The sequence below is a fragment of the Aethalodelphis obliquidens genome, unplaced genomic scaffold (assembly GCF_003676395.1).
Source record: "Aethalodelphis obliquidens isolate GAN/ISIS:26980383/991018 unplaced genomic scaffold, ASM367639v1 scaffold7, whole genome shotgun sequence".
NCBI classification, from domain to species: Eukaryota; Metazoa; Chordata; class Mammalia; order Artiodactyla; family Delphinidae; genus Aethalodelphis; species Aethalodelphis obliquidens.
In genome coordinates this window covers 42,584,054-42,611,998 of record NW_020837951.1, presented here as the reverse complement: position 1 = coordinate 42,611,998, position 27,945 = coordinate 42,584,054, and the positions used below count along the sequence as shown (strand labels likewise).

Below are 27,945 nucleotides of genomic sequence, written 5' to 3'. Positions count from 1 at the left end.
GGAAGATCCCACATGCCGCGGAGCAGCTGGGCCCATGAGCCATGGCTGCTGAGCCTGCGCGTCTGGAGCCTGTGCTCCGCAACGGGAGAGGCCACAAAAGTGGGAAGCCTGCGTACCGCAAAAAAAAAAAAAAGTCATTGCTAATCCAAGAATGTCTAGATATTCTCCCATATTCTTGAAATTTTATAGTTTTGTATTATATATATAGATGCATCATCCATTTTGAGCTGATTTTTGTGAAGGGTGGTTTTTTGTGTGTGGATATCCATTTAGTCCATCAACATTTGTCAAAAAAGACTGTCTTTCTCCATTGTATTGCTTTTGCTGTTTAGTCCAAGATCAATTGAGTATATTTAGGGAAGTCTATTTCTGGACTCTCCGTTGTGTTCTATTGATCTGTTTTGTCTGTTCTTTTGCCAGTACCACAGTGCCTTGATTACTGTAACTTTATAGCAAGTTCTAAAATCAGGTAGTGTCAGTCCTTCAACTTTGTTCTTCTCCTTTAATATAGATCCTCCTCAACTTTCGATGGTATTATGTCACAACAAACCATTGTAAGTTGAAAATATTCTAAGCTGAAATGCATTTAATTCCCCTGATTTACTGAACATCGTAGCTTAGCCCAGCATACTTTAAACATCCTCAGAACACTTATTTAGCCTACAGTTGAGCAATATCATCTAACACAAAGCCTATTTTATCATGAAGTGATGAATATCTCATATAATTTATTGAATACTGTACTGAAAGTGAAAATCAGTATGGTTGTAAGGGTACAGTAGTTGTAAGTTTATCAGTTTTTTTTTGTTTGTTTTGTTTTTTGGTTTTTTTCACAAAAGTTTATTCTTAAATGTACAATAGGTTCCAAGACAACACTTCATTCCAGCTATAGGTGGCAACAGATGTTATGGCAGGGAATCCAGATGTTTAATCCAGATGTTTAAACAGGAATGGAACTAAGGATCATCATTGCCTCAGGCACAAGGAACAGCTTACTTTTTGCCAGATTTCTAAATTCCACCTGTGGCCAGGGGGCTTTTCCCCGTGGCCTTTGCTTTTAGCTCCTCAAGTTTCTTTTGCTCCTCCTTCTGTTTCTGCTTGAATGCCTATCTTCCTTGTCCATCTCCTTGGCTTGCTTCTTGGGCTGCTTCAGGGGCTTCTCGCCACCTTCACGGCCCGACATGGCGCCTGCCACCCCTTCCCCAGACCCTGCCACCAGATGTGGATATAAGTTTTTTTACCATCATGATACAAACCATCTTAAGTTGGGGACCGTCTGTATTGTCTTAGGTATTCTGGGTCTTTTGCCTCTCCTTATGAAATTTAGAATCAATTTGTCAGTATACATGAATTGGTTCCTGGAATTTTGATTGGTATTGCATTGAATCTATAGATCGGGTTGGGAATAACTGACATCTTGGAACTGTTGAGTCTTCCTATCCTTGAACATGGATCATTTCTCCATATATTTGGATTCTTGAACTCTAAACACTAATTAGAGTTTTGTAGTTTTCCTCATAGAGGTCTTGTGCATATTTTATTAAATTTTTTTGCCTAAGAATTACATTATTGGGGTGCTAATGTAAATGAAAATTGTGTTTTTAATTTCAAATTCCACTTTGTCCTTTATTGGTACATAGGAAAGCCATTGACTTGTATCCTGCACCCTTACTATAATGACATACTAGTTTGAGTTTTTTTATTGTTGATTCTTTTAGATTTTGTGCATATGTGATCATGTAATCTGTGAACAGTTTTATGTCTTCCATCCCAGTCTGCATCCTAGTCTGTATACCTTTTATTTCTTTTCTTCTCTTATTGTATTTGGTAAGACCTACATTGTAATGTGAAAATGGGTGGTAAGAGGGGAAGGACATCCTTACTTGTTCCTTAGTGTGAAAGCTTTGAGTTTCTCACCATTATGATGTTAGCTGTAGGTTGTTTGAAGATACTCTTTATCAAGTTGAGGAAGTTCTCTTTTATTCCTAGTTCACTGGGAGCTTTTATCATGAGTGGTTGTTGGATATTGTCAGATGCCTTTTCTGCATCAATTTATATGATCATGTGGTTTTTCTTCTTTAGCCTATGGATGTGATAGATTATGTCAGTTGATTTTTGAATGTTGAACCAGCCTGTTATCTTGGGATAAATCCTACTTGGTCATGGTGCATAATTTTTTCCACTGTTGGATTTAATTTATAATTATTTTGTTGAAGATTTTTGCATCTGTGTTAATGAAAATTCCTATGAAAATTCCTGTCCTGTAGTTCTCTTCTTCCCTTCTTCCTCCTTTCCCCTGTTTTTTTTTTTTTTTTTTTTTTTTGGTCTGTGTGTTTGTGTGTGTAGTTTTGGTATTAGGGTAATTCAGGCTTCATAGAATGAGTTAGGAAGTATTTTCTGTTTCTATAGTCTGAAAGAGATTGTACAGAATTGGTATAGTACCTTCCTTAAATGTTTGTTAACATTCACTAGTGAACCCATCTGGGCCTGGTGCTTTCTGTTTTGGAAGGGTATTAATTATTGACTTAATTTCTTTAATAGATATTCAGTTTGTTTATTCCTGTGTGAGTTTGACAGGGTATGTCTTTCAAGGAATTGTTCCATTTTATTAGGTTATCAAATTGGCGGGCAGAGTTGTTCATAGTATTTCTTTACTCTTTTAATGTGCATGATACCTATAGTGATGTCCTCTGTTTCATTTCTGATACTAGTAATTTGTGTTCTCTTTGTTTTTCCTAAGTTAGCCTGGTGAGATGTATAACTTTGTTGATTTTTTTCAGAGAACCACTTTTGGTTTCTTTGATTTTCTCTAATGATTTCTTGCTTTTGGTTTCATTGATTTCTGATCTAATTTTAATTATTTCTTTACTTTTGCTTGCTTTGGATTTGTTCTCTTCTTCTTTTTCTAGTTTCCTAAGATGTGGAAGCATAGACAATTGATTTTAAATCTTCTTTTCTAATATATGCATTCAATGCTATGTTTCCCTCTAAGTGCAGCTTTCACTATAGCCCACAGATTTTGATTAGGTGTGTTGTCATTTTTATTCAGTTCCAAGTGTTTTTTAATTCTTTCTTTAAGATTTCTTTTTTGACTTAGGTGTTACTTAGAAGTGTGTTGTTTATTCTCCAAATATTTTGGAATTTTCCAACTGTTCTGTTATTGATTTCTATTTTAATTCTGTTGTGGTCTGAAGGCAGATGTTGTATGATTTCTTTTTTTTAAATTTGCTAAGGTGTGTTCTGTGGCTGAGAATGTGGTTGATCTTGGTGAGTATTCCATGTGAGCTTAAGAAGAATGAATATTCTGCTCTTGCTGGATGAAGTAGTCTGTAGATATCCATTACATCCAGTTATTTGATGGTATTACTGAGTTCAACTATGTCCTTACTGATTTTTCGTCTGCTAGATCTGTCCATTTTTGATAGAGGGGTGTGAAGTGTTCTAATATGGTAGTGGGTTCATTTATTTCCCTTTGCAGTATTATCACTTTTGCTTTCTATTGTTAGATAAGTACACCTTAAGGATTGTTGTGTTCTAATGGAGAATTGACCCCTTTATCATTGTATAATGCCTTTCTTTATCCCTGATAACTTTTGCATGCTTTGAAGTCTGCTCTGTCTGAAAATTTATATAGCTATCTCTGCTTTCTTCTTATTAGTGTTAACATAATGTATTTTTCAACATCTGTTTACTTTCAATCTATACATACTTTTATATTTAAAGTGGGTTTCTTGTAGACAGTGTATACTTGGGTCTTGTTTTTTTGATCCATTTTGGCAATTGTTGTCTTTTATTTGGTACATTTAGACCATTGATATTCAAAGTGATCACTGATACAGTTGGCTAAAATAATTTTTTTCTAACTAAAAGTTAGTAGGGCTTTACTTTTGTTTTTGAGACCACATGAATGTGTTCTATTTGCATGTGTATAAAAGTACCTTACTCTTAGCTGTCCTGGAATCAATGTTCTTTTTTTTTTTTAATTTTTAAAAAATTATTTTTTGACTGCATTGCACAGCTCACAGGATCTTAGTTCCCTGACCAGGGATAGAACCTGGACCCTGGCAGTGAAGTGCCGAATCCTAACTACTGGACCACCAGGAAATTCTTCCATGTTCTTTTTTTTTTTTTTTTTCCTTTTTTGCGGTACGTGGGCCTCTCACTGTTGTGGCCTCTCCCGTTGCGGAGCACAGGCTCCGGACGCGCAGGCCCAGCGGCCATGGCCCACGGGCCCAGCCGCTCCGCGGCACGTGGGATCCTCCCGGACCGGGTCACGAACCCGCGTCCCCTGCATCGGCAGGCGGACCCTCACCACTGTGCCACCAGGGAAGCCCCTTCCATGTTCTTTTGATGGTTGACTTTTTATTTTTTTAATGTTTATAAGTTATTTAAGTTTTAAATGGAAGCTATCTTGTGAAATCTTTTGAACTCATTTAGGAATTTCTTTACCCAGTGAATTGAGATACAGAAAATAAGGGAGTTAGAGAACTAAAGTAAAAATGAACTATCTGTGGGAATAAGAAAGGTAAGGAATATGCTTATGTACATCTCAAGGATTTGAGAAGGCCATCTTCTCTGGGAACTCATTCCCAGACAAAAGATGTCAGTTAACTGGTATAATGAAAACTTCTCCTTTTTTGTGAGCCCTGAATTAAATGTGATCTATGTATTTTGGGAAGCAGATTAAGTATTGTGGCCTGAAAACTTAATCATTGGATATGATTTATACATTTTAGTTCCATACTCTACACTTGTTCTGTAGCCTCTGAGAACTTGCATGTGGTGAATTGTGTTATGATTACCTCTTCCTGAAAAAATTATCATACATGGAAGATACAGAGTTTTGCTTTATTATGCTTTTTACATCAAAGTTTGCTCTGGCAGTTGGAAAGAAAAGTAAACCAACTTGATAGTGTTCACCAGTAATCCAGAAGTATTATAGCAGTTGTTAATATTTATGTTTTTTTGTAATTTTTTGTTTTCCCAAAAGCAAATGATAAGAAAACGCTTACACACATAATACAAGATATATAATTATTAGTGCACCTATTTTGTAATATATTTGCTTCTGTTTTCTTAGAAAGAGTAGGAAGAAGTGAATAGCACAATTTCTTACACAAAGTAAATGATCAGTAAATAGTTATTCAATGAATGAATAAATGTGTGAAAAAAGTGGAGACCTTCTTAAGGATTGAAATGTAATTAGCATCTACAGTAGAAGACTAGCTTAATTGCTAATAAGCTTTTAAATCTGGAGGATTCTGTGGAAATATGTTGCATTTTTTTCCTGAAGAGTAGTATGATTGGTTTGTAGTCCTTTCTTCCAGTATCTAGTTATTGATTTTGAACAGTTGTAAGTAATTTGCTGATGATAGTTATAAAGACTTTACACAAAATACTATTCTACAACAGTTTCCTCACTTATCTTCTTAGATTTTGAGCAGCAGCAACAATACAACTAGTAAAGACTGATAATATGGTAATAGTTTATTTTAATCTAAACTAATACAGACAACAGTTTAGTTTCTCATCAGATACCTGATGCTTTTTCTCTACAATTAGGATTTTAGAGATACTGACAGTTTTCTTTCTAGCTATTTCTATGACTCAGGACTAGAATCTCTTCATGTTCCTATCTAGGTTTAGAAGGGTAAGAATCTTCAGCATTGTGGCATAAGAGAAGGGAATTGTGAGATGAAATTACATTTTTAGAGTTTAAAATAAAGGATGAAGGACCTGAGTTGAGTAATACAGAAATCAAGGCCCAGAATTGATATGATACAGGAAATCCTTCTTTTCCAATTCTAAAATTATTAATATTGCCTGCATTTATTTTCCATTAGTTTTTCTATGAAAGAATAATTTTAGAAATTATTTTTAGATGAAAACAAGAAACCAGTTTATTTGATTACAACACTGGATAACACAATGGAAGATCTGTTAACACTGGAATATGTGAAGGTAAGTAGTTTGATTTATATTCTTGTTATGGTAAGCATGCTGCTGAAATATTAAAATCAAGTTTTATAAGTTTAGCAATATTTAGTTTAATCTTCATTCTGATGTGATCGCTATAACTCCTAAAAGTTTAAGATTTTTTTGTTTTGTCATCCTCTGTTAGATACTTGTGATTTATAAACACTTCACATAGCAAGATAATAAGCAGCCCACATTCTAAGTAGAAATGACCTGCAGTTTGGCTATTTCCCCCCCCATCAGGATGTCAACAAACTTTTCAGTCTTGATGGAATTTATTGTGGTATAGGATATAAGATGAGGCTTTCACTTGATTTCCCACCATTGTCTGAAGTTACCTAATTTTCCTGCTGTCAGTGACTCTATTCCTTTCCTATGGATTTATGATAACCATTTCGTCATTTATTAAGTTTTTATGTGTACTGTGGTCTACATATGATTTAGCCCTTGTTTTCATTGACCTGTTTTTATGTAAGTGCCATGTTAATTTAATAATTACAGTACTTAATGGTAAATGAGAATTATATCACTTTTAAGACCAGTTTTTACTATTATTGATATAGATATTTTAGTGTTTTGTTGTTTATGAATTAAACAGCTTTTATATTGTAGAAATGTTCCAAATCTAAAGATACCACAGAGTATTTGATACCTGGCAGACTGTTGCGTCAAAATTTTGTTTTAACATATAGGAAGATTTGGGAAGTATCTTACAGAGTTGTCGCTGACTAAATGATTGTCCTCTACATGTGATAATACCTAAATATCCACTCTTGATAATAAGCAAGATAGTACGTAACATTTATTGAATACTTAGCAAATTTGTTCTGGTGAAGCAGTCGTTTGTTTAAGTAATTTTATATATATATATATATATATATATATATATATAAAAATAGCTGGCAAATTATATAAATGTGTGTTAGGACCATTATGTAATTATATATATATACATATGTCTTCCTATGATAATCTAACAGATTTGTTTTTTTCACTTTGTATAGGCTGAAAAGAATTTACCCATAACAATGTTGAAGGACACCTATAACAATGTTGTGCAACTGATTAAGGTATAGGTGAATAATAATTTATTTTTTAATTAGATACTGTATTTCTAAGCAAATATATTATGAAAATTATTTTATAACTAGAACTGTAAGATCATTGAGGATAAAAATTGAATATTATAAATTGTATCCTTTATACCACAAAGAATACAGACAAATATTTGTATTACTAAAATCAGCTTTGTTCTTTAGGTGAATTTTTCCTCTTTGGATATTCATTTACATACTGAAGCACTTCTGAATACAATAAATTATTTTAATAATATCCTTCCATATTCGGAGGAAAAACCAGCCCCAGTGCATATTGCAGAGACTGAAGACAAAGGAGAGTTTATTAAAAAAATACGTATGTTTCTTTAAAATTCAACATCAAATTTTTACTAAGTAGATCAATAAATTTTGGCTCTTGCGTTATTATTATAATATTGGCTTTAGAATTCTATTGCTAGATTAATATTTAGAAAGATTCATTATATAACAGGTTAATTTTAGAAAATAATAGTAGTGATTATTGCTGAAGAAAAGTGGCTTTTATTTATCTTATCATTCATTTTAGTTGAAGATTATACAGTAGAAGTATTTAATGTAATTAAATTTCATGCATTTAATATTATTTAAATTAGAAAAATAGAACTAACAAAATTTGAATAATATGAGAGTGTATTTTTTAATCGGAGTGCTTTTCTAAGCAGTCAAAAGTTGCAAGTTTGATAATAATATGTATCACCCTGTAATCATTAAATCGCAAAAGATTTATGATTTTACAACTACGACTTCTTAGTTTCAAATGTTATTCTCATCTAGGAACTATTTTTGTTTTGTCTCTTTGCATTTGTTTGGCTTTGTTTTCATTGGATTTGATTTTCTTTAGCATTCCTAATTTAGTAGGTAATATATTGCTTGCTTTCAATTTGCAAATCACGTTTTCCTCTAGCATTATCATTGTTGTGATATTTCAGTTACTTTATAAGTGTAGTAAGGTAACTACTAAAAGTTTTGTCTTATGTTTTACAATATGACTTTCTTTTTGCAGCTTTAAAACTATCCAAGAATGAAGATATTATTACCTTACAGATTATAGCAGAATTATCATGTTTACAGATCTTTATTCAAGATCAGAAACATAACATTTCAGAAATTAAGATTGAAGGTAATAAGATTTGAGGAAAAGTAAATTCAGAACTATTAAATGAAGGAAAAAGAATTTAATAATTTTTTTTTCCCTTAGGGCTTGATTCTGAGATGATTATGAGGCCATCAGTGACTGAAATAAATGCAAAGCTAAGGAATATAATTGTTCTGGATTCTGATATAGCAGCTGTATACAAAAAGGTATGAATTTGTTTCTATTCATTAACATTATTAAATATAATTGTCCTTTAAGATTGTTCATAGGTATAAATTAAAAAGTCATCGGATTTTAGCAGTGTGTCTTAGTAGGTCCATGGGCTTTGAAGTTAGGCATAATTAGGTTCTTATTTTAGCCCTGCTCTTCAGTAGTTGGGTGGCCTAATCTCAGAATCTGTTTATTTGTAAAATGACGATTAAGTATCTCATAAATGAAATTAGTACAAGTGATACTGCTGGAACTTAGTTGTGGAGTGCTTTTGTGGGGAAGGGGGGAGGGGAGTAGCAAATGCATTATTTACTTTTTATCTTTTTGCTATTTTGAAGTATTATGAACCTTGTACTGCATTTCAGATTTCAGAGCAGAGGATATGAAGTCAGATTGAATAAACGAGATTTTTTTTTTTAAGTTTATTTTCATGGATACTTACTAACGTAGCATTATAATGTTAAGAGAGTCCTTGGAACTAGGTGGCTAGTGGTTGAAGGATAGGTCCTTTTGTTGTTACTGGGTGCAAGAGAGTAAGGTTCTTGGACTAGATACTGTTGTGGAGTTGGACAGGTAATTTTTAAACAGTGGAGCATCTGGGTAAGGTGGTATATTTAAAGGAGTGAAGAGAACATCAAATAGTAGGATTAGAAAAGGCTGAGGTACTTGTTGAGTCAGGAAGTCAAAGTTCGGAATGTGACAGGAAGAAAGGAAATAGATGTATAGGCTTATTAGCAAATAATACTGATGAGATACAGTGATGACCTGATTTTTATGTTAAATAAAAATTCTTATGCCTTGTATTTTCTTATTGTGGTTTGTTAGCATGAGATAACAAGAGTCCCCAAAACATCAAAGGTACATGGCTCATAGGAATAAAGAACAAGAAATTTTTCAGAAGCCATGGTTTGATTTGCTTCCATTGCTTTTATTTGAAAAATTATAGTATTAGAGCGTTTAGGAAGTAGATTGTCCATTTTATTTGTCCTATTTAGAAAGTAAAGCTAATATAAATAAATGAATCTACTACAAGTCATACAAGTAGTTAGTAATGGAACTGATATTATAACCTAAGACATTTACTTTTTTTCTCTGTAATTTTATTTTTAATGCATCTTTAAGGTTAAAAATCCAACTTAAGAAAAGCTACAAAATGAAGTTTCTCACTTGTGTCTTCTTGTCCCACCCCATTTTCCTTTCCATATTTCTTGACTTTGATTCCAGTGTATATGATTTTTAAACAAACTACCTTCATAACTCTCCACATGTCAAGGAACCAAAGAGACATAATCTTTTTGCCCTGGATCAGAGCTTTGTAATTACTGTTCCGTGACACACTATTGTGCCCTGAGTGGGTTTTAAGTATAATATATTGAGCCCTTCAGCTTTCTGGGCAGCTGGAGAAAGGACTAGAGTTCTCAGATTATTTGACTCTGTCCTGGAGCATCATTCATTTATACTAGTATCATTGTACAGATACTGTTATTTATGTGTGCCATAACCTGAAAAAGATTCTAGCTGACCTGACATTCTCATGAAATAAAATATCACTGTAAATTATGAGTGTTTAAAAATTTATCCAGTTGTTAAGCTTGTTAATTCTTGGTGGTAGGTACACCAGTATTTCTAACTGTTTTATACTTTTCTGTCTTTAGTATCAGGCTAATATTGGCTTCATAAAATGAATTTGGACGTGTTTTCTCATCTGTTTTCTGAAAGATTTATGTAGAATTGGTATATATTATGTCTTCCTTAAGTGTTTGATGGAACTCAGCAGTGAAGCTGTGTGGCTTTGAGGTTTTCTGTGGGGAAGAATTTTTAATTACTGTTCCATTTCTTTACTTGATGTAAGTCTAATCAGATTTTCTTGTTCTTCTTGAGTGAGATTTGATAATGTGGATCTTTTTTGGAATTTTTGCACATATGGTTTTGTTTCTATTGTTCTTACATATTTTTATTAAAAATTGAGATGATAACAAGCTATCATATAAATTGTATATCCTTGCTTTTTTTCCTCCTTACTCTTCATTGTAGTTTTTAACCTTATATGTTTGCATCCTTAAACAATATATTGCCCAGTTTTGTGGTATTTGGAAATATGTTTTATTTTGAAATATAGCATATACACAAAAGCAAGTAATATAACGTAAAGAACAACAGTAAAACAAATACCTTTATACCCAACCCTCAAGCCAAGTAATAGAACATACCCCAGAAGTCACCAGTATGCCCTAACTTGACTATTGTACTGTCTCCTTGGGGAGTTAACTATGTCCGGCTTTTTGTATTTTTAATAAATGTTACCAGCTATGTATGAATCCTTACATAACACGTTGTTTCATCTTGCACTCCCCTTTTTAAAGGAGATCATATTTTATATGTATTTCTTTAGCCTTGCATCTTATCATTCATTATATTTTTGAGGTGTATCCATGTTGACGTTTGTAGGTATAGTTCATTCATTTTTTTTTTAACCATGCTTTTAAATTTTTATTTATTTATTTATTTTTATACAGCAGGTTCTTATTAGTTATCTATTTTATGCATATTAGTATATATATGTCAATCCCAATCTCCCAATTCATCCCACCAACATCCCTCCTACTTTCCCCGCTTGGTGTCCATATGCTTGTTCTCTACATCTGTGTCTCTATTTCTGCCTTGCAAACCAGTTAATCTGTACCATTTTTCTAGATTCCACATATATGTGTTAATATATGATATTTGTTTTTCTCTTTCTGACTTACTTCATAGTGTATGACAGTTTCTAGGTCCATCCGCGTCTCTACAAATGACCCAATTTCGTTCCTTTTTATGGCTGAGTAATATTAGTTCATTCATTTTTACTACCACTGGTTATTTATTCATTGTTCTGTTGATGGATATTTGGTTTCTACTCTTTTGTTTTTATGAGTATTGCTTCTGTAACTAGTCTTGTATCAATACATGTCTCCTGATATATTCTTGGACATATCTCATGCAAGCATTTTTCAGAGAATCTATTTCTAGTGGCATATGTACTCCCAGGAGCAGTGGAAGAGAGATCTGGTATTTCATTTCAATGCCAGTGCTTGGAATTGTCAGATATTACATTTTTTGAAGATCTGGAGTGTATGATATGGTGTTTTCAGTTTGTATTTTTCTTACCACACTAATGAAATTGCACATCTTTTCATATACTTATAGACTATTTATACTTGCTCTTCTATGAGATGCCTATTAGTTTAACTCAGGTGCCAGTAAACTTTTTCTGTGAATAGCCAGATTGTGTTTTAGACTTTGTGGGCCATGAAGTTTTTGTTGCAACTATTCAGCCCTGCTCTTGTAGTGTGAAAGCAGTCATTTGTGTAAATGAGTGATTTGGCTGTGTTCCAGTAAAATTTTATTTTATGGATAATAAAATGTAAATTTCGTATAATTTGCATATGTCACAAAATATTATTTAGATATTTTTTTAACTACTTAAAAGTATGTAAACCATTTTTACCTAATCCTGCTGTTTGTAGTTTGCTGACACCTGGTTTAATTTATCAATTTTAGAGGAAGGAATGTTTATTTTTTTCTTTATTGATTTGTAGGAAATCATTTAATATTTTATACATTATTCCTTGCTTAGTTTGTGTTTCAAATAGTTACTCCCAGTTTGGTTATGATGTCTTTTGATGAACAAAAGTTATTAATTTTAATTAAGTTGAATTTATCATTCTTTTCTTTTTTGATTTGAGAATTTAGTCTTCTAAATCATTCCATCCCCTGAATTCATAAAGTTATTCCCCTATGTGACCTTCTAAAAGTTATATAATTTTGCCTTTCACTGTTAGGTCTTTCATCCTACTTGGAATTGATTTTTCTATATAATTGAGGCTGGGGTCCAATTTCATTTTTTTTTTCACACTGGGTTGTTTTTATCCTAGTATCATTTATTTAAATAGCTATCCTTTTCTTACTTGTATACAGTACTATATCTATTAAATATTAAGTGTAGATATATGGATAGATTTATTTCTGGGCTCTCTTTTGTGTTCCATTGGTTTACTTATCCTTGAATCAGTACCAAACATACATATAGTCCTTACTTGGTGCTGGATAGTGTTCTAAATGCTTTATAAATATTAAGTTATTTAATCTTCACAAATGTCATTTAGATCAGAATTTCATTTTCCAATATTATGGATAAAGAAACTGAAGCACATAAAGGTTTTTCTTGAGGTCACATATCTAGTAGAGCTTCATCTAACATCCTGGATGTAACAGGCATTCAGACTCTGTAGTTTATGCTCTTAAAAACTATTTTATACTGCCTTTCAATTCCAAACTGAATTATTGAGCTTAATTCTTAAGTTTTATAATTCATCTTCCATCTTGTTTGTTTTCTTCAATAATGTCTTGGCTGTTCCTGGACTTTTGCGTTTACGTATATAAATATAAATTTTAGAATCTTTCACGGTCTACCAAAGAAAAAAAAACCCATTGGTATTTCGCCTTTAAAAAGCAAGCAATTCTTTCTTTCTTTCTTTCTTTCTTTCTTTTTTGGTAAAATAGCTTTATCCTCTGTCAGAACACACTTTGGGGGGAGGAGAGGAGAGGGAGGCAACACAGCCCAGCGCCACAGCCTGTTTAGAAGGCGACATGAGATTTAAAAGCCTCGCCCCACTGGCTTGCCCAGCTGAGAAAATGTCACGGCCCTAACACCCACTTATGAATATCTCTTGTAATGTTAAAAAAAAAAGAAATTTCCAGGGCCCAGCTGGCTTTACTCCTGCACGGAAAGGGTTAACCTTCAAAATTTGGTATCAGGGTCCCAGGATGGGGCTGGTAAGGAGAGGCAGATTGGGAAGAAGAGGGCCCTGAAAAACAGAGAGCGACAAGCCAGTGTGTAACTGGGGCCTTCCAAAATATCCAAAACAGAGAAGGGGAAGGGTGCCTGTCAGAGACAGAAACCAGTGCTGTTCCAGGGGTTGTCTCACTCCTGCCCCCAGTGTCAAATGCTCTGGAGTGATCTGTCCTTTCAGACACCCCTGTGAGGTCCCAATATCAGGATCCATCCTTTCTTCTCAGTCCCAGCCCATTCAACTCACCACCCACCTTTTAAGGTCCTAACAGGGAGCAGCCCCCTCCCCAAGGAAGAAACGTGAGGAAAGCTGGAGGTCCTTCCTGGGAGGAGGGTATTCCGGGGGTGGGCCACTTCTGGGGTCCCCCTTCAGTCCCTGACCAGGCGGTAAATGTGGTGCTGGACGCCCCGCTCACTGGTGGAGACCTCGAAGACGTAGGTGGTGCAGAGCAGCAGTTCCTGGGTGTCTCTGTCACCACTGGAGGATGGTGGAGTTCTCCAGGACACTGTTCATCATATAGCGCTCGGGTAGCTGCCAAAGCTTGTGCAGGAAATTCACCAGGTACTTGCACGTGGGTGAGCGCAGCAGGCAGTACATGAACCTCCCGTCCTCCAGCTGGGCATGCTCCGTCCCCACCTTCTCCACCACCTACCTACTTGCCAAAGAAGCAGACCTTCTTCTTTGGAACAGGTGAGGGTCATGTGCTCCAGGCTCTCGTACTGGCTGCTCACTAGATAGAAGCCACCACTGCTGCTGCCGGCCCCCACCTCCTCACCACTCGGCCCCCAGGTCAGGTCCTCCCAACACTTGACCAGGAAGAAGGCGTGGGGGGCCCACAGTCATACAGCTCCCGCAGACCGCCCTTTTTCTTAGGGAATTTGTCATAGATCTGCCGGACGTCCACACTCCCGAAGGGGGGCGCTTTGGGGCTGGGGTAGTGCTGGCTGCTGTGTACAACCAGGTGCCTCTGGTAAGAGTCAGCTGCATCCAGAGGTTCCACAAAGGCCGAGAACTCCACCAGCTGCAACCGAGCAGTGCCCAGAGCCTGAGCCTGCCAGGCTGGGGCTGATGGAGCAGGTGGAGGCAAAGCAGGAGGTGAGAGGGCTTGGGGGGGCTCGTACCCTGGGAGGTCAGGAGGAGTCAGTGACAAGGAGAACAGTGTCTGCGAGAATGGCTTCACATCTGGAACATTCCAGGGGGGCCCAGAACCCCCCAACCAAAACTGGAAAAGCTCTGGGGCCTGAGGACCGGCGGGACCAAGTTTGGCCTTCAGGGAAGTTGCTGAGATGAGCTGGGCCGAGGACATGGTGGCCATTGTCTGGAAAGCTTTGTCCTTGAAAACCTGGTCCTTGAGCTTGGACTGGATTTCCCTCGATTTCCTTCAGGCCAAAACCTGGATATGACTAGAGATCTGTTGGCAAGTTTGAGTCTTCCTCGTTCTCAGCTTGATGTAGCGGGCAATCAGTTCATTCTGACCATATATCTTGCCTTCATCAGACAGGATGATTTTCCACCAGCCACAGGGTAGATAGATGGCCAGGGCCTCCTGGAAGCTCTGTTCGATGTCTGGACTCCATACACCCTCTGTGCCTGGGCCCCTGTCTCCCCCCACCCCCTCACTGCCGCCAGTGCCCTCCTCGCTTCCTTCCTCACTTCCTGTCCAGCCTCTGCCATCGTCCAGAGGGGCACCAGCCTGCAGTTCCCCCATGTGGGCCTCCCGGCCTGGGGCTGGGCACAATTATTTCTTTTTTTTAAACATCTTTATTGGAGTATAATTGCTTTACAATGGTGTGTTAGTTTCTGCTTTATAACAAAGTGAATCAGCTATACATATACATAAATCCCCATATCTCCTCCCTTTGCGTCTCCCTCCCACCCTCCTTATCCCACCCCTCTAGGTGGTCACAGAGCACCGAGCTGATCTCCCTGTGCTATGCAGCTGCTTCCCAATAGCTATCTATTTGACATTTGGTAGTGTATGTATGTCCACGCCACTCTCTCACTTCATCCCAGCTTACCGTTCCCCTCCCCGTGTCCTCAAGTCCGTTCTCTACATCTGAGTCTTTATTCCTGTCCTGCCCCTACGTTCTTCAGAACCATTTTTTTTAGATTCCATATATATGTGTTAGCATATGGTATTTGTTTTTCTCTTTCTGACTTACTTTACTCTGTATGACAGACTCTAGGTCCGTCCACCTCACTACAAATAACTCAATTTTGTTTCTTTTTATGGCTGAGTAATATTCCATTGTATATATGTGCCACATCTTCTTTATCCATTCATCTGTTGATGGACACTTAGGTTGCTTCCAAGTCCTGGCTATTGTAAATAAAGCTACAGTGAACATTGTGGTACATGACTCTTTTTGAATTATGGTTTTCTCAGGGTATATGTCCAGTAGTGGGATTGCTGGGTGGTATGGTAGTTCTATTTTTTTAAGGAACCTCCACACTGTCCTCCATAGTGGCTGTATCAATTTACATTCCCACCAACAGTGTAGGAGGGTTCCCTTTTCTCCACACCCTCTCCAGCATTTCTTGTTTGTAGATTTTTTGATGATGGCCATTCTGACCGGTGGCACAGTTATTTCTTAATGTTATCAACCATCCAGTGAGTTCTCATATTTCCTTGAGTGTCTCATAATTTTTTTCCTTTAGTTTGTTTAGATCAGATCCAGAGGAGGTCCATACAGTGCGTTTTGATTAATATGCCTCTCAAGTCTGTTTTAATCTATAATTTTCTATCTCTTTCTCTCCCTTGCCATTTGTTGCTATCCTATTTGTTTTGTAGAATTTTCCATCAGCTTGTGCTGATTGTGTTTTCGTGATATTTAACATGTTCCTCTATTCCCTGTATTTTCTGTAAATTGATAGTTAAACCTCATTCAGTGAGATTCAGGGTTATTTTTGGTTTTTTTTTTTACAGGGACTGGGGAGGGCAAGAATACTTCATAGTTGGTGTTGTGTATTTTCAAAGGATGCACAGTGTCTAGCTGTCGTTGTTTTTGTAATGTTAAAAACCATTATTTCATTAAGGATTGCAAAATGATAATATTCTGATTCAAACATTTCTTCTTTATTAAATGGGAGTTTTCACCAGTCTTTATGCCGACATCTTCAAAATTTTGGCTACTTAAAAGTTTATTCCCTGGTAGATTCTGTAGGCAGGGCTCATAGTCATAAGAATAGTACTCCATGAGTGTCTGTATGTTGCATTACATTTATATTTACAGAGTACTTTGGCTGGATTTTGATTCTTTAGCTTGCATTTTTTTTTTCTAGATGATCTTAAACATGTTATTCTGTGTCTTCTGGCCTAGTGTTCAATCACATTGCTGCTTATGATTCTGATGACAGTTTCACTTTCTTTCTCCTAGAAGGACTTTGTAATTTTGCCTAGATATTCAGAGCTGATTGGAAGCTTTTTGTGGGCAGGAGTTGGGACAGGTGGACATCATGGTAGATGGTCAGTCAGTAATGTAGTGATTTGATGGCCTCAAAACTTGAGTATCTAAAGTTTGTTTTTTTTTTTCCCCTCTCTCAGGCCAGTCATTTTCCTTTTAGAAAAGTACTATAAGTATAGGCCTGACAGTCTAGATTCAGGGAGCCAGTTGGTTGAAGAATGTGGGGACCTTACATTTCAATTTACAGATTTTTACTTAAAATACCCATTTTTTCAGTATGGTGTTTTATTTACCGCTTATCTACACCTGTTGTCTCCTAGGCCACAACCTCTGTGCACTAAACACTGTTTTATGAAAATTTCTTCTCTTCTGTTGGGCTCAAGGGGGATAGTCACAAGTCACTCATGTGACTTATGGAAGATATTGTTTTTTATTGATTAATAGTATTGGGGATATTACAGTCTACCTTCCATTGATACTTTACTGCTTTATGTAGTATCGCATATCTTAACAGTGCTATACTGTCAATTCCTACTTCTTGCCTATCACAATATTATTGTAATATATTTTACTTTTGTGTATGCTGAAAGTCCACAATGTATACCTACCAATCGGGGTTTAGTCAGTTTTCTTTAGAGCAATTAATTTTTTATAAGAGATGTATTTACCTTTATTCTAACTATTTCCGGAACTCATTTCTTCATGTACCTTCAAAATTCTGTTATTTGTATTTCTACTCGAAGAACTTAATCATTTCTTATGATGCAAGTCTGCAGGTTATGAATTATTTCATCTTTTGGCAGGAAGGAGGCATCAGAACTGGAAAAAAAAAAGGCTTTTATTTCACCTTCATTTTCTGAGTGATATTTTTGCTAGGTGTACATAATTTCTCATCTTTATCTGACTGACTTGAGAATTTGTGTATGGTATGCTAGGTATATGAAAGTATATTTTCATATTTGTCCTGTTCAGAGTTTTCTGGATCTGTCTCAATATTTTTTATACCTTTTCAAATAGTTCTGCTTCCACCTCTCTCGCTTCCTCACCTCCTCTTCCTCCTCCGCCTCCTCCCTATTCTTCTCCCTCTTGGGTTCCAAAAATTCTTATTAGATTCCTGTTAGATATTGTCCCATAACCTTTGGATCCTCTGTTCCACTCTTCCCATTCTTTTCTCATTATGTTTCGCTTGTGTAATTTCTTTTGACCTATTTTTAAGTTCACTGATTTTGTCCTTGGCTCCGTTGAATATGCTAATAAACCCATTGAAAGTATTCTTCATCTATTACCATGTTTTTTTAATCTTTAATATTTCCCTTTGAGTCTTTTTTCCATTTTCCATTTTTCTGCTCATATTCTTCAGTCTGTTCATTCATATTTTCCACGTTTTCCGCTAGAAGCACTTACCTTAGTAATCATAATAATTCAAAATCCACCGGCTGAAAGTTCCAACATCTATGTTATAAGCAAGTCTGATTCTGTTGATTGCTTTGTCATTTATTTTCTTCTTGCTTTTTGGGTTGTTTCATAACTAATGATTGACTGTCAGACATCATATATAGGATAATAGAGACAGAAGTGAATAGTATTTATGTCTGAAAGTGAGTGTGCCTCCTTTTTCTGCTAGTCTATTAACATGAGAGATTGAATCCAGTTAATGGAGAGCTGAACTGGGTTTGAGTTTTCTTGTTTAATATGATTCCCTTCAATATACCACTGCCTCACATTCCTTCAGCTATGTGGGGGATTTTTTGTTGGAGTGCTGCTTCATACTATGCTGTTGACTTTTCCTCTACTCTTGTACCTCAGAAAGTTCTCTTTCCATACTCTTGGCTCTTTCCTTGATGTTTAGAGTCGACTGCTGCTTTTTCGTAGAGCTTGCCGTCTTGATGGTATTTGGGGGTGGCGGTAGAGTGGGAAGATGTTTTAGGTAGGCTTGTCATTTGTCCTAGTTCACGTTCAGTCTAGCCAGATCTGTTTCTCCAGGTCTCAGAAATGGGGCATTCTTGGTGATCCTGTCCATCCCTCCCATGGCGTTTGACTCAGATCTTTGGTAGCTCCTGTATGGGAGAGTATGCCTTCCTGCTCCAGTAGAAGATGCTCTATAATGGGTCCCAGAACGGTTTCTTCCCCCGAGTGTAGAGGGAGTTTTATCTTTTCCTCTAGGGTATGGTATCTTCACCTGTGCTCTGAGGGCAACAAGGTTACTGCCTGTCTGCTAGTTTCTCAAGGCTTCTGTTCTAAGAGAAATAATCCGATGGAACTTTGGGCCTTTTCTAGAGTGGAGGCTTCTCCTCTCTTTGAGGGTTGTACCAAGGAAAGCTTCCTCTGGTATTCCACTCTGGCCCCAGTCTCTCAGGAGCTCCCAGCAGAAAGCACACAATGAAGTGCTTGCAACTAAGTGTGAGCTCCTCTTGTGTCTGTGACTCCCAGGGATTCTGTATATCACATTATAAGTTCATAGTCAACCTTTACCATTTTATCTGACTTCTTACTTAGCTTGTATGATATCTGACAGCTCTTTTCTTCTGCCCCTTACCACAGGTGAGCTGGTGCTTAAGGTTCTCTCTTGAAGGTACCTTTTTTCTTTAGATTTTAGGCTGCTTAGTTGGCTTGTGACCTCAGATTTCTAATGGTTTTAAGAAAAGTTATGATTTTGTAGTTTATCTGTTTTTGTTTTTCTTGTTCTTAAGGTTTGGAGTAACTGTCTCTCCAGCATTCTACATCCTAGGCAGAAGCAGAATTCCTGTAGACTTCTGTTTAGTCTCATCTTACACCTCAACCTTCAGACAACTATCCTTGATTCCTGAGGTTTTTTTGTTCCATGGTTGGAATTCATTTACTTCTTGATGATTCTTCAGCCCTCTGCCTTACTTCTAGCATTTAGAGGGTCAAGAAAGCTATAAACTAAGTTAGTGAGTGCTCTGTTTATCTTTCAGAATATTTTTGACATTTCACATCTGCTAATATCTCCACCATTTTTAACTGGTATTGCAGAGTTTGAGACATTATACTGCTGTAGGTAATTCTTGTTTGGCAGTTGAGATGACTCTTGACAAACTAGTAAGGAACAGAAGTATAGTGATAGGAGAAAACTCCTTGGAAGGATCTGGATAATAATTCACATATCTCAAATGAAGAAAATAGATTATATTAAGTTTTGACAGTGACTGAAAAATACCTTTATATGGCAGTTCTCAGTACACATGTATACACACTAAATGAAAATGTGTATTCTGATTTTTTTTCTGTTTTTTCCATTTAAAAAAATCTTGTGCCAGACCTAGTAAATGGATTTCATGGCCCATAAAGGGAGTTGCCACTACTGATTTGAAAAAACTTGCAGTGTAGATTCTAATAAAGAAGTTAGGGGCTTCCCTGGTGGCGCAGTGGTTGAAAGTCCGCCTGCCGATGTAGGGGACACGGGTTCGTGCCCCGGTCCGGGAAGATACCACATGCCGCGGAGCGGCTGGGCCCGTGAGCCATGGCCGCTGAGCCTGCGCGTCTGGAGCCTGTGCTCCGCAACGGGAGAGGCCACAACAGTGAGAGGCCCGCGTACCGCAAAAAAAGAAAAAAAAGAAGTTAGAATTGTTGTCTTATTTGTACTTGGCTTGACTACTTACAAGATTTTCCAGATATGTGTGTATATCTTGCGTTTGCTTTATTTTTGTACTGAAGACATATCATTTCGAAAGTGGATTTTGACAATTAAATTTTCTCTCATTAAGGCTGTTTATATTACTGGAAAAGAAGTTTTCAGCTTCAGAATCGTTTCTTATATGGGTGCAACTGCTGGTTCTGCGTACACAGACATGAATGTGTTTGACAGTCAAGTTAATTTAACTGTTGGTTGCATTGAAGTAGTTCTTGTCACAAAATTTCTGTATTCTGTATTGGTAAGTATGTTAATCGGTTTTTTATTTATTCTTTCCTACTAGTTGGAAAGTGTTTGCTGTGCATCAAGCATAGATGAAGCATTCCTTACTTGATTTTTTTTTGTCCTGATTTTTCAAGATATTCTGGGTACCATGTATCATGACTGAAATGTATAGTATACTGTTTATATAACATCATTTTCACATGGGAATGTTCTAGCTAATTGAAATATGTATTTTATAAACATATTAAATATATGTATATTATATATCATATATGTTATCTATATTAATTGAATTCTTTATCCATTATTAGTTTGAGTGTTTTACCTGACTTCCAGCTCTAACTAAAAGTGCTAAATATATAATTGAAGTTTGGTTTGGTCATCAAGAAAATTATGTTTTCTATTGCATTCTAGTTCTGTGAATATTTGGGGCTTTGAGGGATTTAGATTTAATCCCTATATTACACTTCCCTGAGGTATTTAAGTTCTGTTTCTGCCTTTCATAGTTTTGTTTTTTTTTTCCCTTGCTGTCAGCTGATGTTTTTTCCTGTGTCATACCTGTCTCTATGACTTCACTATTCATTCTTTTAACTAAATTGTGGTATATAAACTAAATAATCAGTTGATTCTAAATAAATAGTGTTGCTGTTTTTGTGATCTTTTAAACTGAGGTTATCATGCAGTTTTTCCTATAGCCATAAAAACTTTTTTGTACAAAAAAAGTAAAAATGAAAAAATATTCTTGTTTAATTTTTTCTAATTTCTTTTTATAACTCAGAAGCATTATATCACTGAGCCCTTTTGTGATAGCTTTATACTGAAAAATTATTGAAAATAATTAAAACATGAAATTAAGCATGAAAATTAAGTATAATTCTGGGTGTATTTTATATCATTTAGTATTTTTCCCACATTTCAGGAATCAGAAAACTTTAGAGTTCTTGACAGACATATTTTTATTACTGTTTTATCTTATAAACGTAAATAAGCTCTCTGTCCATTGTGGTTGTGTAGGGAAATACAGTGTGATTGTTGAGCCATTAAGGAAAGTGAGATAAAAAGGGAAATAGATGCCAGTGAAACATTGGAGCATCCACATGTTGCTTTGGTCCAGGGACTAGATTTTTACTGTTTTACTGTGTTTTTGTATCTTTGTGTTTCTCAACCTTTATTGCAGAAAATTACGGTTTAATATAGACAAGTCAGACTTTGAATAAATAATGCTTAGTTGTTCCAAGAGAAAATTTTTCTTATGGAGGTAAAATCAGAAATATCAATATACATTTAATAGTTTTATTCATTAATGGTAGCCTTAAGAATATAATTCTGTTTTCTTTATAGGCTTTTATAGATAATTTTCAAGCAGCTAAACAAGCCTTCGCAGAGGCAACTGTTCAGGCAGCAGAAATGGCTGCTACTGGTGTAAAAGAACTGGCACAAAGGAGTTCTAGAATGGCATTGGATGTTGACATCAAAGCCCCAGTTGTGGTTATCCCACAGTCTCCAGTTTCTGAAAATGTTTTTGTTGCTGATTTTGGACTAATTACAATGAAAAATACATTCCATGTGATAACAGAGAGTCAGATTAACCCCCCACCCATTATTGATTTGATAACGATAAAGCTGAGTGAAATGCGACTATACAGGTAAGCTTTTCACAAATATATTTATGTAGAATGCAATCTTTTTCTAACTTTTTACATTTAAGGCTTTGGTATCTTGAGTTTTCTGTTTAGAGTGGAACTTAATTTTATTATAACTGTACTTAATTTTGTGATTTCCTCTTCCCCAAGTATTTTTTGGTAAGATCAATTATAGTCTTCTAGTTTTTAAAAACCTAGGAAGTATTGGAAAATTCCTCATTAGGTAATTAGGAATGCTGTAAAATTTGTTATCTGAGGAAGAATATTTGTACTTACTTGCAGTTCTTTATAAATTATAAGGTTATGGAAGAAATGGTAGAATTTCTAATATATTTATTCACTCAGCAAGTACAGCAGTACCCGAAGTACTCTATCAGCTTTGTGCTGTGGATCTGATACGCTAATTAAAGACACACACAACACACACACACACACACACCCACACACACACAGTGGAGTACAATCTTATATATTCCCTCTGCATAGGATTAGGAATTAGGAGAATAAGTGAATATCCAGATAGTTTCCAGAACTTTTACTGTGCTGTTTCTAATCATCTATTCTAGATTTAATGCCCTGTTCCTCTTACAACTTGGATTCATCACTACTTAAACTTGCTCTTTTCTTTCTTTCTGTAATTTTTTTCTTTGATCTCATTCTATTTATTTTTTTCCTTTTTATTTTTGCTGCTTCTCTGGCTTCTGGCAGGTCTGTCTCCCTCCTGCCATTCTTTCCATCAACTGAATATTTTTAAAACAGCTTTATTGAGATATAATTAGCATATAATAAATTGCATCCTTTTAAAGTATACAGTTTGATAAATTTGATACGTATACACTTACGATAGTTTGAGTACAACTGTGTTAATTCTTCCTTAAATATTTTGTAGAATTCACCAGTGAAGCCACTGGGGCTGGTATTTGCTTGTGGGAGATTTTTAACTACAATTTCCATTTCTTTAGTAAACTTGGGACTATTCAAATTAATTATTTTTGAGTGATTTTTAATTTTTTTCAAGAAATGTGTCTATTTCACCTACATTGTAGAGTTTTATGACATAAAGTTCAAAATACTCTCTTCTTACTCATTAGTATCTATATTGATGTTACCTCCCCCATTCTTGATATTTATAATTTATACCTTAATCAGCCTGGCTAGAGGTTAATCGGTTTTATTGGTCTTTTTTTTTTTCCTATGGGATAACTGGGTGTCCATTATTTTTTTCCCTTCCAGTTTTATTGAGATATAATTGACATACAGCACTGTATAAGTTTAAGCTGTAAACATAATGATTTGACTTACCTACATCATGAAATGATTACCGCATAAGTTTAGTAAACATCCATCATCTTCTATAGATACAGAATTAAAAGAATAGAAAAAAAATTTTTTTATGAGGAGAACTCTTAGGATTTACTCAGTTAACAATTTCCATATGTAACATACAAGAGTATTAATTATATTTATCATGTTGCACATTATATCCCTAGTACTTATGTATCTTATAACTGGTAGTTTATACCTTTTGACTACCTTCATCCAGTTCGCCCTCCTCCTACCCCTTGCCTCTGGTGACCACACATCTTATTGCTTTTTCTATGAGTTGGTTTGTTTTGAAGCATAGTTGACCTACAGAACTATGTTAGTTCCTGTATCATAACATAGTGATTCAGTATTTCTGTACATTTCAAAATGATCACCATGGTAAGTCTCTACCATAGAAAGATATTACATAGTTACTGACTGTATTCTCCACACTGTACATTTCATAGCCACGACTCATTTATTTTGTAACTGAGTTTGTACCTCTTAATCTCTCACACTTATTTCTCTCCTCCCCCCACCCCTCTCCCCTATGGCAAGCACCTGTTTGTTCTCTGTATCTATGACTGGTTTCTCTTTTGTCAACGTTTCTTATTTGTTTTGTTATTTAAATTCCATATATAAGTGAAATCATACAGTATTTATCTTTCTGTCTGATTTATTTCACTTAACATAATATCCTCTGGGCCCATCCATATTGTCACAAATGGCAGGATTTCATTCTTTTTTTGTGGCTGAGTAATATTTTATTGTGTGTGTGTGTGTGTGTGTGTGTATACACACACATACATACATATACACACGCACCACATCTTATTTATCCATTCAGCCACTGATGAACACTCAGATTGTTTCCATATCTTGGCTACTGTAAATAATGCTGCAATGAACTTACGGGTATGTGTATCTTTTCAAATTAGTGTTTTCATTTTCTTTGGATAAATACTCAGGAATGGGATTCCTGGGCGGGGCCAGTTCCTGACAAAGCTGGCTGCGGTATTCAGGGTGTCCCAGAGTTAGTGTCATCCCTGAGGTGGGCAGGGCCAGATATTGGGGTGGTTGAGAGTCTCAAGGTGACCCAGAGCTGGTGTTGGGCCACTGGTGGGCAGGGCTGGGGCCCAGTGGTCCCATGGCTGGTGTCTGCCCACTGCGGGAGTAAGGTCATGTCCTCAGAGGGGGAGCGTGCCGGCCTGCTGATGGTCAGAGCTGGGTCCTGTGGTCTCTTGCTGTAGAGCTTGGTGGTCCCAGAGCTGGTGTCAGCCTACAGGTGGCAGGGCTGGGTCCTGGGGCGGCCAGGAGCTCAGGGGGTCCTATGGGAGTTGGTCTGCTGGTGGGTGGAGCTGTGTCAATGCTCAGCTAGCTACTTGGTGTGGGATGTCCCAGGACTGGTGCCTATTGACTGGTGGGCTGGGACGGGTCCCAGTGTTAATGAGCTAGAGGGAGGATTCCAAAATGTTGCTTGCCTGCAGCATTGTCCTCGTGGTTGAATGAGCATCCAGAAGTGGCTTCTGCCAGCGTCTGTGTCCCCAGCGTGAGTACCAGAAGCTTCCTGCTTCTCTGGGAGGCTCTCTAATATCAGCAAGTGGGTCTGACCCAGGCTCCTTTTAAATTACTGCTTCTTCCCTTGGTCTCAGAACATGTGAGATTTTGTGTGCACCCTCTAAGAGTAGAGTCTGTTTCCTACTGCCCTTTGACTCTCTCAAAAGTATGCCCCACTGGTCTTCAAAGTCAGTCATTCTGGGAACTCTAGGCTGGGCAGCCTGATGAGGAGGGTTGTACCCCTCGTTCCTTGGGGAGAACTTCTGCAATTATAATTATCCTCCCATCTGTGGCCTGGGGGTATGGTTCTTTACTATACCGTGTCTACACTCCTCCTACCTGTGTTGTTGTGGTTCCTTCTTCATATCTTTAGTTTTTAAATAGCTTCTTCTCTGCTGGTCTTAGGTCATCCTCATTGATAGTTACTCTGTAAATATTTGTAATTTTGGTGTGCTCCTGAGAGGAGGTGATCTTAGAGTCTTCCTATTCCTCTATCTTGGCCATTCCCTGGTTATCCATTCTTGACAGCTCAGTTTTATTGCTTTTAAAGCACCAGCTTTTGGTTTTTTCTCTTCTTTTTCTGTTTTCTCTTTCATTGATATCTGCTTTGATATTCATTATTCCTTCTGCTTACTTTGGGTTTAATTTTGCTCTTTTTCTAAGTTTCTTTAGGTGGTGGCTCAGATGATTGATTTGAACATTTCTTTTCTAGTATATGCATTTAGTACTACAATTTTGGAGTTCTTCTCTGTAGCTCTGTCCTCTCTGGAATTTTACCATATGAACTCTAGCTGCCTTGGTTTCCCTGGACTCTCAGGTCTGTCTTCATAACTCATGGACTTTACTGGTTATTTCTTGGCTTATCCATCCCCCCGCTTTTCCATGACCTTTAAATTATCTCAAAACAATTGAAGTTGGAGCATTAGGGCTCATTTTGTTTTTTCTTGCCTCAGTAATCAGTGTCCATTGCCTAATGTCCTGTATCTTGAAAAACGTTTTTTAATATATCTTGCATGTGTGTCTTTGTGGGGGGAGGGAGGAATTGTTTCAGGCAGGAGAGTAAATCTAGTTCATGATATTTCATCTTAGATGGAAGGAGAAATTTCCATCAATTGAATATTTGAGTATTTATTAAGCGTGTAATATATCCCAGGCACTGTGCTAGGAACGTGAAGTATTGTAGTGAGCAGTCTTTACAAGGGATGAATAAATAGTACCTCCCTCATTAGATTGTTGAGATAGGTACTATTTAATGAATTTTATGAGCTGATGCATAAAAACAGGATCATATTTAGATTTTGGAAGGGTTGTAGAAAATAGGTCAAAAGGAGACAAAAGTGGAAGTTGAAAGAATGGTTTGCTAACTGCTGGAGTAATTCACATAAGAATTAGATGTGACTCAGTCTAGGATAAGGAAGTGAGGTAGTAGAGGACTAACCAGGTGTGACAAATTTGAGAAGTAGAATTAAAGGTAACTGATTATTAAAGGGGTGTCAGGGTTAAAAGAGAGTAGTTAAAATAGACTCCAGCTTGCAGGTTTGTAAAATTCAGCATTTGGTAATAATGCAGTTCAGCGAGATATGACAGAGCAATGCAGAAAAAAAAGTAGAGTGGAGATGTTAACAAGTTCTCTAATGGGCAAAGTAACTTGAAAATGGTTACATGACTTTTATATGAAGATATCTAGAACCAGATCTGGAAAGCACCTAGATATAGTGTCTGGATATTGGAAAGTGTTTGGATTTCTAGATTTGGGAGTGTTTAATAATATTTAACTAGTTATAGAAGCCATCAAAGTGAGTAAGGTCACACAGAGAATTTGTAGAGTGGGACATGTGGGGCAGAATGCTGAGGAATGTCCATATTTAAGGAATGGCAGATGAAAATCCCTCAAAAGAGGTTAAGATGGAGCAAGCAAAACGATGGAAAGGGAACCAGGAGAATGTATTGAAGTAGCGTTGAGGATCATGTTGTTGATAACCATGAATAAACAGTATATGATTTTTTTTCATGTAGTACTTGATATTTGGTATTTGGAATCCAACAGTCTGTTGGATTCAGGCAAGACAGTTTTTAACAAGCAGATGTGACTGAAGATAGTGAGACAAGATTTTAAATATTGAAAGTCATGTTGACAGATAATGGAGAGGGAAGAAATTGAAGACAAGAAAATACTGATAGACTAATGGAATATAGAGAGTGGTTTATAAACTGGAGATTCAGTAGTCTCAAAGTCTTCAAAAATGAACACTGACTAGTTATTGATAGATTGCAGCAAGAATAGAAGGTGGTTAACCTGGATGGTGTTACTCTTAAAGGAGTAGAAGAGAGAGTGGATGAGCATTGTTCCAAATTAAGAAAAATGGTTTGTATCCCTCAACTCTGAGGTAGATAGAGTGTTGGAGAGAAATCAGACTTTAATAGAGCTTCATGGAAAGCCGGGTTTCAGTTAAGATAAGAAATGAATGATACATTTAGTGAAGACATAGGAAAATGTAGAATGATTTGTTTAGCCAAGTCCAGGGATTTCAGAAATTACAGGGAAATATTGAAATGAAAGACTTCTATTTTAATAATAGGCTATAAACATACAGTAATAATTTAAACCTTTAGGAGGCTCATTAACTTGGAGTTTAAACTGTGTAAAAGTCTGAATTCACTAAAAACAGAACATTTATGCATCTATATTTAATCACGTCTTGTTTGACTTCAAGAAATGATCTAGACACATCTTCTATTCAACATAGTATTGGAAGTCCTAGCCACAGCAATCAGACAAGAAAAAGAAATAAAAGGTATCCAAATTGGAAGGGAAGAGGTAAAATTGTTATTATATGCAGATGATATGACACTATATATAGAAACACCTAAAGGCTTCCACACAGAAACTACTAGAACTGATAAACGAATTCAGCAAGGTAGGAGGTTACAAGATTAACATATAGAAG

The 27,945-nt window shown here is 36.3% G+C and overlaps 1 protein-coding gene and 1 pseudogene across 3 annotated transcripts in view; one reads left to right on the top strand and one right to left on the bottom strand.

Annotated features, from left to right (window-relative positions):
* Nucleotides 1-27,945, top strand: part of VPS13A (vacuolar protein sorting 13 homolog A) — a 237,350-nt gene that overhangs the window by 98,103 nt on the left and 111,302 nt on the right. For all 3 annotated transcript variants that reach the window (XR_003432630.1, XR_003432629.1, XM_027105654.1), the window contains exons 27-33: nt 5,882-5,961; nt 6,981-7,046; nt 7,236-7,389; nt 8,077-8,193; nt 8,272-8,375; nt 20,341-20,508; nt 21,834-22,138. Coding sequence is in view for 1 of the 3 variants with exons in the window: in XM_027105654.1 (XP_026961455.1) it covers nt 5,882-5,961; nt 6,981-7,046; nt 7,236-7,389; nt 8,077-8,193; nt 8,272-8,375; nt 20,341-20,508; nt 21,834-22,138 (994 nt within the window). In the remaining 2 variants the exon portion in view is untranslated. The remainder of the gene's footprint in view (nt 1-5,881; nt 5,962-6,980; nt 7,047-7,235; nt 7,390-8,076; nt 8,194-8,271; nt 8,376-20,340; nt 20,509-21,833; nt 22,139-27,945) is intronic.
* Nucleotides 12,782-14,966, bottom strand: LOC113620025 (transcriptional enhancer factor TEF-4 pseudogene; annotated as a pseudogene).